General features: G+C 63.2%; 1 protein-coding gene across 1 annotated transcript; it reads right to left on the bottom strand.

Annotated features, from left to right (window-relative positions):
* Positions 1 to 49: 49 nt before the first annotated feature.
* SCARA3 (scavenger receptor class A, member 3) lies at positions 50 to 3,679 on the bottom strand. Its single transcript, XM_010583215.1, has 5 exons — positions 3,652 to 3,679; positions 3,465 to 3,584; positions 2,842 to 2,940; positions 1,343 to 2,386; positions 50 to 489 (listed from the first exon to the last, which is right to left on the bottom strand). Exons 1-5 carry the CDS (start codon positions 3,677 to 3,679, stop codon positions 50 to 52), a joined length of 1,731 nt encoding a protein of 576 aa, XP_010581517.1.
* Between the last annotated feature and the right edge of the window lie 7,461 nt (positions 3,680 to 11,140).

Below are 11,140 nucleotides of genomic sequence, written 5' to 3' on the forward strand. Positions count from 1 at the left end.
TGGCGGTGGGGACCCCCCATCCTGGTGCCCTGGCTGGCAGCAGGCTGGGTTACTGTCCTGGGGGGCCAGGGGGGCCCGGCAGCCCCGGGGGTCCTCGCAAACCGGGGTCACCCTTAGGCCCCGTCGGGCCAGCCTGGCCGACAGCCCCGGGGGTCCCGGGGAGTCCCGGTTTGCCCTGTGGTCCGGGGGGTCCCACTGGCCCCGGCACCCCAGCTGGCCCGGGGGGGCCGGGGTCTCCCTTGGGTCCCCCCTGTCCCCGGGGGCCGGATTGCCCAAAGCTGCCCTTGGTGCCCTTGAGGCCGGGGAAGCCTTTCAAGCCCAGGGGACCCCTTTCACCCTGGGGGCCGGGGGGTCCAGGGGGGCCGGGTGGTCCCTGGGGTCCCGGCGAACCCAGGCTGCCCACGTCGCCCTTCTCTCCTTCGCTTCCCGGGGGGCCCTTGACGCCCACGTCGCCCTTGAGGCCGCGGGGGCCCGGGAGTCCCGGCACACCTGGGGGGGGAGAGGAGGGGGTGAATTGGAAGTATGGGGGGGCAGCACCCCAAAGCGGGGAGAGAGGGAGATGCCCCAGCCCTGCAGCCCTTGCTAATACCAGGATCAGTTAAGCCTGGCTCATCCCACCCTGCAGCCCTTGCTGTGGGCTCCAAGGACAACTGGCACCCCGGGGGGGCACGGTGCCACCACGGGGCTCCCCCTAAAACCAGATCCAGGAAACGGCCCAGCTCATTAATTAGGGCAGCCCTGTAAGGATGCAGATGCGGTTGCCGTATGGTACCCGGGCTGGGTGGTCTGTGGCAGAGCGGGAAGCTGCCGGGGTGCCCGTGGGCTCCATGGAGCCGATGGTGGAGCCGGGACAGCCCCGCTGCTCCCCTGGGTGGATGGAGATGTCCCCAGGCCACCCAAGCCACTGGGAGAAGCTTTGGGCACCCTCGTCCAGTGGCAGCCATACCCTCCCCACCGGGACCAGCAAGAAGGGTCACCGGCACCGGTGTGCGTGCTGGCTGTGCTAGAAGGACACAGGTCACCTCCCTGCTGTCCCTGTCCCCCCCCAGGCAGGGAGAGCTCTGCAAGCTGAATCCATGCAGCTCCATCCCCAGGACACCCCTGCATCCATGGGCAAGCGTCTGGGTGTCTTTGTGCACATCTCAGTGCTACCTTGGCCTCAGCGATGGCGGTTTGGGTCCTCCACCGCCTGCCTTGGGTGCAGGATGCTCCCAAAGAGCCCAGATCCCACCATGCTCAGCCACAGAAGAAACAGCCCCCCCAAAATTGCCTGCCCAACACGCCTGGCCCCAACCCATGCCTGGGCAGGGCTTAGACTGTAACCCACCAGGATGCACCTCACCTCGTAAGATGGTGATGTTTTTCAGCATCTCCCCATGCCGGATGTCTACCACCTTCATCTCCTCCATGACCATGGACAAGTTGCGGATGTCAAAGTCCAGCCGGGCGCTGAGCAGGCTGTAACGCTCCCGCAGCAGGTCTGTGGTGCCCTGGACCAGGCTGAGGGATTTGTTCAGGTAGTAGAGCTCCTCAGCATGGGTGTGGAAGCCCAAGGTACAGGAGAGCCGCACATCATCCAGGTAGCGCAGCATGCTGTGGACGTGGCTGTCGGTGGCGTTGATGTTGGCAAAGATGGTGCTGATCTCAATCTCGTGGGACATCATGCGACCTTCCAGGGTCTCGAAGCGCTCGGCGGTGCGGTTCTGCGTGTACCTGTTGTGGTAGCGCAAGTCATTCATGTTCTCCTCGTGGTCGTCCAGGAAGGAGGAGATGTTGTCCAGCTGCAGCTGCAGCCCCATCACCTGCAGCACCAGGTCGTGCATGCTCTCTGAATTCTGGCCGACCTGCCGAGCTGCTGCGCCGATGCTGCCTTGGATGCTCTTCACCAGCTCGCTGGTCTTGGAGGAGGTGGCCCGCAGCCCGCCGAAGAGGCGGGTGTAGTTCTGCCACTCGGTGACGATCTTCTGCAGCGTCAGCGTCTCCTCGTCCGTCTTTCTCTGGATGACCTGGATCCAGTCGGAGGTTTGTCCCAGGGTGAAGTTCATCTGCTGCATGGCTGCTCGGACATCATAGCGCTCCTGGGCCAAGCCCTTGAGAGAGTTGTCCAGCTGGGAGGTGACCACCTGCCAGCCCCCAACCTGGGCCAGGAGCTGCCCCAAGCTTTCGTTGACCTGCCGGATGGAGAAGGAGCAGTTGTCCACCTCGCTGGTGATCTTGTTGCTGGTGGATGACAGCTGGTTGTGGGTCTGGGAGGTCCGGTCGAGCAGGATTTCTTGAACCAACAGCATCTTCTGGATCTCCTCCAGCTCTCCCTGCAGCCTGGAGATCTCCTGGCTCAGCTGTCCTGTCTCGTGGCAGAGGGAGCAGTTCCCCGAGGTCTTCTCGTCTGAATGAAGGGCAGAGGGGTCTGTTACCCCAACCCATCCCTTGCTGGGCCTGGAGACCCTCCCGCTGAGGACGAGAGCAGAGGAAGGAGCCTCACCATGGTCTGTCCTTGCAGACCCTGGAGATGTGCACCACCACGGAGCCACAGCTGGGACAAGGCTGATGCCACCAGCCTGCACCAGCTCCCCCCCTCATCCTGCTCCAGCCACCTCTGTGCAGCAAGTTCTCCAAAAAGCCGAACACCGCCAACCCTACCCTCAGGGTCGTGTGGTCATCCCTCCCCAAAATCCTGGGAGATAAGTGGGGGTTTGGTTCTGAGGGAGCCCCAGAACCTGAAAAGTGGAGATGCTTCAGCCCCTGGCTGGCAGCACTGAGCAGCTGAGGTCTGCTCAGCTGGAGGGACGTGTGGGGCTGAAGCCTGGAGAAGACCTCCAGGTCCAGGTGCGAGCCACTCACCCAACCCCTGGAGGTCGTCCTGGATGGATATGATCTTCTTCTCATAATAAGTCTGGGCTGAGCTGATGTCGTTGGAGATGGAGTTGACTTTCTTGAACACTGTGGAGGAAAGGTGGGGAGGTCAGGGGAGGTGGGCAGGTGCCGGGATGTCATCGTCCTTCACACCTTTCCTCCGGGCTTGTTCCCTGGTGAGGAGGGTGGCCAGGGCTCGAAGAGTCAGGCTGGGTGGCTGGTGGGTGCTGGCTCCATGGGCTGGGTGTCCCAAGGGGCTTTCAGGTTCGGGGCTTGGCTAAGGTCTACAAAGCATCTCTGGGGGTCCAGCCCCGGGGAGCCCACCGTCCCTCCGCTGAGCCTTGGAGGCTGTTTCTTGCCTGTGGAGGTGATGGGGTGGCAACCTCTGGGGTCAGGGGTGGTTCCTGAGGTCCCCATGGGGGTAAAGCCATCCCCTAGTGAGGTGGCATCAAGCACAGCATCCCAGGGGCAGGTCAGGGGGAGCTGGATGCTCCTCTCCAGGGCTGGGTGCTGAAGGTGCTTTGGGGGAGCCCCGGTATCCCCAAGAGGCTGCCCCGAGGATGGCAGGAGGGAAGGCAGGAGCCGGACCTCCCAACCCTGCCCGTGCTCACCCAAGGCAGCCAGCACGGTCACGGCCACGATGAGGAGGATGGAGAAGACGTAGAGGACTTTGACAGCCGTCTGGAGGGAGAGGTTCTTCTGGCACCGGCTGCAGCTTGTCCGTGCCCTGCCTGAGCGCAGAGAGGGGAAGGATCAGGCCCTGCCGCACCCCCTGCCCACCCCGGGGGACATCCTTACCGCTCGGCCGGTAGCTGAAGGTCGGCATCTCCTCTTCCTCTCCTCCCGCTGGCTCGTCTTCTGAAAGCCAACACGGGAGGGACCTGAGCTGCCTGCGCTGCCAGGGCCCTGCCTGCTGCCTGCACTCTCCTGCACCCAGCCCCGAGGATGCCGGTGGTCCCTGGGGCCGAGCTCCGAGCTTCGCCGTAACCCGGCGTCCCCGGGGAAAAGCTGAGGAGCCACATGGGACCCATCGCTGCCACCCTCAGCTGGGCAAAGCCCGGTGGCACCAGCCCGTTGGGACACGTCCCCGCTCCACCTCCTGCTTCTGCGGGACTTGGCTGAGACCTTTGCGCTCCAAGACCGTAAACTTGGGGAAATTTGGTTGAATTTGGCCAAAAAAAGTGGATGATGGAGAAGCTGACGGCTCCTGGCTCCGAGCCCCGAGGGGCTTTGCGGCTTCCCAGCCCCTTCTCACAAAAACCATGGCAGCAAAGAAAAACCCACTTGCCGCCTCAGCCGGCACCCAGCCTGGACCCCCATCCCGGTGTGGGGGCGAGTTGGGGTGCTCCCACAGGGTGGGAAACGCCATGGGCTGGATCTCACCAATGGCTCCGGCACGGGGGATGCGCTCAGCACCGGTACCCGACCCTGAAGGAGCCTGGGGCTGGGGGACGGTGCCCCTTTCCCTGGCTTCCCAAAGCTGTACCATGCCCGAGAGCCCCCCGCAGCCCCCCGCCAGCCCAGCCACCCCCTGCCCAGGGCCTCCCCCACCTCCTCGCCGACAGAAGGAGGGTTTCCAGCCGGGGGTGCCGCAGGGGGGCTGCAGGCACGGCCGGAGTGACCGTGGCACCGACATCCCCTGCTTTATAAAGCCCGGCCTCCCCCATGCAAAAGCAGGCGGGGGGCAGGAGAGGGGCTGCGGGCGGGGGGGGGGGCGCTGGGGTGGGGGCAGCAGCGATTCCATCCGTCCTCCCTGCCGTGGCCCTTCGCTTTTTGGCTGCCTCAAATTTTGCTTTTCTGCCCCATGGAGTCAACAAGTGATGGGCTCTGAGCATGGCGGGGGGGAAGCGCTGCCGCTGGTCCGGGAGCCCTGGAACCTTGCCCCCCCCAGCCCCTTTTGCGCCCCACAGCGCTGTGGGGTTCCCCGGCCGTGGCCAAAGCCGGCTCAGCCCCCAGCCATGGGGAGATGCTGCCCATGGGGAGCAGGGATGCGGTGGGATTCGGGGGGTGCATCCATCCCGATGCCGGCTGCCCCCCCAGCTCCGCTACCAGCTCCGGCACAGCCGTCCCCTCCTGTCCCCCGTGCCGCCAGCCCTGCTCCTCTCCCCACGGTTCCAACACCCCCCCCAGGGCTGCCCCCCACTCACCTTTCATAGCCCCCGAGCTGGGGGGCGGTGGGTGCAATCCTGCACCGACCCAGGCCTCACCGCCCCGGTTCCCGCATCCACCCCGGCACTTCTTTTCCCGGCGAGCGTCAGCGAGCGGCCAGCATGGCCGGGGCTGCTCCCCACCGCCGGCCCCCCGCTCCCAAAACTTCCTGGGGAGCCTTCAAAAGCAATCGTGGTGGCGGAGCATCCCCACGGCTGCCCGCTCACCCATGGCCTCTGCCCACGCGGGATGGGGGAATGGGTGACGGGTGACGGCAGAGCCCAGTTGGGCTGGACGCCGGCCACCGAAAGGCGAGGCGCTGGGATATGTGCTGGAGAAGAAAGGCTGGTCCCGCGCCCGCCCTCCTTCCCTCCAGCCCTAATGACTAACAAATGTCCGACCCATGTCGTGCTGTGCTGTGCTGTGCCGTGCCGGCCTCGCTCAGCCGTATTTGGGGGGGGGCCTGGGGTCTGGAGAAGGTGTGCTGGTCTGGGGAGGGGGTTCTGGTCCAAGGGCAGCGGGTCTCGGGAGTTTGGCTTAGGGAGATCAGGATTGGGGGTTTGGGTACATGTATCTGGGTCAGCGAGATGGGGTGCTGGGTCTGGGGTTCGGGGTATGGCCCCTGGATCTGGGTCAGGGATATGGGGTGCTGTAGTTTGGGGTCTGGGGTCCTGCTCTGGGCCCCTGGGTCTGGGTCGGAGACACAGGGTGATGTGGTTTGGGGTCTGGGCTCCTGGCTGGGACCCAGGGTGCTGTGGTTTGGCTCCTGACTTCTGTTTTGGAGCGGTGGTCCTAGTTCAGAGACATGGGATGGGGGTCACGTGGGGGTCAGGGATGTTTGGGGGTTCCTTGCTGAGACCCCCCTCCCCACCAAGGCTTTTGTGTCGGGCTGCTGCTGCCCTCTGCTGAGACCCAGCTGGGCTCCCAGGCAGCCTTCCTCCCCGCACGGCCTCCCTCCTCCTCCAAGGGTCCACCGGCCACCTCTGGGACATAACTCCGTGGGGGGAGTCTCCAGCTGGCCAAACCTCCGCCACTCCTGCAGCAGCCTCCTGCTTGCTCCAGCCCTGGCCTGCCCTTCTCGTCTGGGTTGTATTAGTCGATTTTCTATAATATTCCCCATACCAGCACCTGCCTCCCCCCTCCTCACTCGGACGTGGCTCCTGGACATTGCCATCTTGTGTTTTCAGGTCCTGGAGCCTCCCCCTCGCCCCCCTGGCCATTTCTAGGAGCATTTTGGGGGTCTCTCTGCTGCTTCCCCGGACTTTCCCCACCACGTTGTACCGGAGAACATGCCAATGCCTATCATGATAATTTTTTAATCGCCAGAGCCCCACGAGTGATGCTCTTGCAGCGGTTCTGTCCTCTGATGCCCCAGCCCATGGCATCTTTTTGGGGTTCATGAGGTGGCTGCCAGAGGATGCTCGCTGACAGCCAAGGTCTTCTTCCCACCATCCTCATCCTCGGCAGCTGCAGTTTGCTGCTCTTCCTCAGCCCATTCAGGCCTTCCCTGATGACTCATGGCCGGTGGAGCCGATCCAGAGATGTCCAACTCAGTCCATGCCGCCTTCCTTTGGCTGCAGCTATTTTAACCGCCGCCTTGCTACAGGATTTACCAGCCGGCTAAATGCTGGTGCTAAATCAGCGGCGGGGTTGCTCTCTTGCATCCGTGCTGACTCAGCATTTGGGCTGCCGTCTCGCCGCAGAAGCAGTAAATATACTTCTGCTGGTGTGGCAGATGGGTCCCTGCCACAAGTCCCTGGGCTACCAGACCCTGGGCTACCTGCCGTGCCCTGGATCCTACCATCAAGTGCAGCTCGTCGTTGGGGGGTCCCCAAGTCGGGGTGGCTGCCCCACACCAGCTCCAGTTAAACAGCCGAGAGTCTCCCACCTTGCTGCTCCTCTGGCTTCAACCAGCTTATGGACCAGAGCTTGGGGTTCCCAGGATCTGTGCACCCACAGGGCACATGGTTGCCCTCCACCACCTTCATCATCTGGTTTACCTGTTGGACTTGATGATCTTAAGGGCCTTTTCCAACCTAAATGATTCTATGATTTTATGCAGCAGAGGGGCTTGGAGAGCTACAACCTGGGAACCATCAGGACAGATAGAGAAGGCTACGGACCCACAACCCTTTGAAGACCATGAGGAGCATCAAGAGATCATCTGAAGGTCACTAATGGGGGCTGAGACTCAGGTGTTGGGCACCGGTGGCTCCTCTCTCCTCCTCCACCGCTCCCAAAGGCTGCTGAGCCTTGAGACATGATTCACCGGTGTTGTGGGTGAACCCCCCCCCCGTAGGCAGAGGAGTGTGAGAAGCAGAAAAGGCCTTGACACTGTGCAAGCATTGTGATAACTAAAGCATGCCTCTCTTATCAACACTTCTCAGCGCAAATCCAAACCGCAAGCTGCTATGAAGAATTTAACTCTATCCCGGCCAAACCCAGTACAGAAAGGAAGAGGAAAAACAAGAAAACTTGTGGGTCAAGGTAAAAATCGTTTAATAAATGAAGAAGTGGAAAAAGAGGGAAAGAAAATACAAAAACCAAAGCAAGTGATGCAGAGGCCATCACTCACTATCTCCCACAGTCCCGAGCAAAAACTGGCCCAGCTCCCCCAAGCCCCCCTGGACTGGGGGTGGCAACACCATCCCAGTGCTCCCAGCACTGTTGGGACCACTGCCGGAGAGCCCAGCACCATGCTGGATGCTATGAAGAAAACCAACTCCATCCCAGTCAAAACCGGTATACCCAGCAAGTCTTCCCTCCCCATCCTCGAACACCATTAACAAGAGGTTGTGCATTCCTCAGTCCTGCCTAAAAGGTCCCTAGTCCTGCCTAAAAGCTCCCCCAGTCCTGCCTAAAAGCCCCCCAGTAAGCCCAGTACACCCATTTTCTCCCCACACCACGATACACAACCCACAGAGACAGCAATCTCACGGAGGAGTCGGGGGGCTATGGAGCATCCCCCTCCAGGCAGCCCCTCAGCAGCACGACTTGGGTCCGGTGCTTGTAGAGGACCCTGTCCTCCTGCAGCCGGCGGAGCTGCAGGAGGACATTGCCCTGGGGACAGACGTCCTCCTCGCATCCCCTCCGCACCTCCAACGGGAAGCCAAAAATAATTTGGTAAGGGCTTAGCACCGCTTTCTGTGCCTGTATGGATCTGATCCCCGTCAGGATCAAGGGGAGCATCTTCACCCACTCCTTGCCGGCCCCCCGGGCCAGCCGCTGCAGGGTTGCCGTGGCCGATGCCACCTGGCTGGACTGCAGGATGTCCCACGGGATCTCCGTGTCGGACACCGCCTTCACGACGGCATGCCGGAGGATGCGCGGCACGTTCGGCAAACGGATGGCACGAGGCGTCCCGTACCGTGTAAAAACCTCCCTGTAGAGCACCTCGGCCATCTCCTCCGCGGTCGCCTCCCGCAACAGGAAGGCTTCCACCCACCCCGAAAACTCATCCTCCACCACCAAGAGGGAGCGGTGCCCCTCCTTGGTCTCGGGGAGACTACTGATGTAGCCCAGCTGGAGCTGCGACCACGGCCCCTCTGCCCGCTGGACCAGCACGCTGTCCGCTCTGTCCCTGTCTGCGGCACATTTCAGGCAGTTCTGCACCCAACGGGCCACCTCCCTGCCGTCACCTTCCCAGCCCGCGACCTGCCGTACCCTTGCCAGGGTCCTCTCCACCCCCTCGTGCAACCAGCTATGACACTGGGCGATTATTTCTTGCTTCTCGTGCTTCGAAGGCTCCCAAATTTGCCAGCTGCCCACGGCCCTGCCAGCCATCGCCCTGGCCCTCCTGCCCACTTTCTGGCTCCACTCCCACTGCTTCGGGTCCTCGCATCCGTCCCAGCCCACGTCCCTGATGTGCAGCATCCCTGGGTTGGCGTGGACCCACTGCAGGATGCTCGACCATAAACCCTGGCTGGAGCGCGCCCACGGCTCCCACTCCCACTCCTCGATCTGGCTTTGCAACCTTTCCACCAAGGACCAGCAGCTGGTGTACAAACAGAGGGGTGAGGGGTACCGGTGTCGGCGCAAGAGCTCCCTGAGAGCCACCAGCTCCGCGCCCAACACCGAGCTGCCCTCGGCCACCCCGAGCAGCCACTGCTCTTCCAGGCTGGCCGCAGCAAAGCCGATGGAGCAAACTTTCTTGCTGGCCGTGAACCACACGTTGGCCTTGGGGAAGTGGGAGGGCAGCTGCTGTAGGGGGGGAGCGGTGGGGACCAGGCTGCCGGGGGGGTGTCCCCTCTTCGGCTGGGATCCCCTTGCCGTCACCCCCTTCTTCACCAGCAGCAGAGTCCACTGCGCCAGGTGCGGGTTCGTCCCGCTGGACCCCAGCGGGTCGCCCCGTAGGAGATACTTCCAAGGGGAATGGGGCATCTGGATAAGGATGGGGGCCGGCCCTACGAGGGTCTCGAACGCCTGCACGGCCCAGATCGCGGCCAGGCACTCCTTCTCCTGCGGCACGTAGGAGACCTCACGGTCCTTCAGGATGCGGGAGCTGTGTCCCACCGGGACCAGCCGGCCCCTTTCATCTTCCTGCAGCAAGGCAGCCCCTACCGCCTCTTTGCCGATCGTTAACCTGATAACAAAGGGCTGGGACTTATCTGGGAAGCGCAGGGTGGGTGCAGCCAGGACGGCGTATTTCAGGTTGTTCAATGCCTCCTCCTGCTCCGGTCCCCATTCCCAGCCGGTCTGCTCCATGGTGAGGCGGTGGAGCGGCCAGGCCAGCTCCCAGTAGCCGGCGATGTGGTCCTGCAAGGAGCCAAGCTGGCCGAGCAGCGAGCGGAGGCTGTGGACGTCCCGCGGGCAGGGTGCTCTGCTGATGGCCTCCAGCTTGCTGGCCTGAATCTCTCGCCCCTCGGCCCCGATGGTCATCCCCAGGTAGTCCACCTTGGGCCGGACGAGCTGCGCCTTCTCAAGCTTGGCTTTAAAGCCCGTTTCTTGGATCAGCTTCAGGACTCTCCTCGTTCGGGCTTTGGTCGTCTTCTGGTTTTTGCCAGCGATGAGGATGTCGTCGACGTAGGACAAAACCCAAGGTTTGTCTCCTTGGTCCAGCTGGAACAACATCTGAGCCACCCGCTGGTGCACGATGGAGGTGGTGCTGTGGAAGCCCTGGGGCAGCCGGGTGAAGAGGTACTGCTGGTCCCAGAAGGTGAAGGCAAACCTGGCCATGGAGCCTGCTGCCAAGGGGATGGCGAAGGAGGAGTTCGACAGATCCACCACCGAGAAATACTTGCTCTTGGGGCTGAGGGTCGAGACGAGCTTGCTCCTGTCCAGGATCACCGGAGCCACCGTCACGGGGGTGGCCCTGTTGACAGCTCTGCAATTCAGCGTCAGGCGCCACGACTTCCCGTCGGCCTTTCGGATGGGCTGTAAAGGGCTGTTGGAGGGAGAGATGCCTTCCACCACCACGCCGTCATCCAGCAGGTCCTGCAGGATGCTCGCCACCGCGTCTTCCACGTCTGCTGAAAATCGGGGTTGCTGTTGGAAGGGCACCGGTGCCCCGGTCACCTCCACCTTGCCGGACACCCGCCCGCAGTCCAACTCGTACTGTGCCCACAGGTCTGGGAATTCCTCCCTCCACTGCTCGAGGTCGTCACCAGAGTCCCCCCACCTCGGCTGGTTCCCGAACGGCTCCGGCGTGGCGTGGAGGTGCCGATCATCCCAGTACGCGGTCCCACCGATGGGGACGTCGTCGTAGACGGCGAGGCCCCGCGGCCTCGGGCGCTGTTGCACCCCCCTCCACTGGTTCTGCCTGCTCCAGAAAGCGGCCATCGCCCCCCAAACCGGGAAGGAAACCGGGCGTCACCCCGCCGGCCCCTCGCCTTCGCCTCCCACCGCCGCGGCACGGGGGCTGGCGGTGGGACGGAGGGACTTCTGTCTGTCTGTCTGTCTGTCCGTGCCAGCACCGGCAAGAGCGGCGGCAAAAGGGTTACGGGGCTGCTGTGCGCCTGGGGAGGAAGAGGAAGCTGGGGGAGGAAAAGAGAAAGGTTGGTCACAGGTCTCTCGGTAGGGGGGTCACAGCTCGGACGGCGCCTGCCCCGGCGATGTCCCCTCTGCCAGGAAGATGTCCCCCCCCCGCACGTGCGGTGGGGCTGTGGGGAGCGGAGCGGCGGGCTGTGGAGCCCTGGGAAAG

The sequence above is a fragment of the Haliaeetus leucocephalus genome, unplaced genomic scaffold (genome assembly GCF_000737465.1).
Source record: "Haliaeetus leucocephalus isolate CR32 unplaced genomic scaffold, Haliaeetus_leucocephalus-4.0 Scaffold871, whole genome shotgun sequence".
Classification (NCBI taxonomy): domain Eukaryota; kingdom Metazoa; phylum Chordata; class Aves; order Accipitriformes; family Accipitridae; genus Haliaeetus; species Haliaeetus leucocephalus.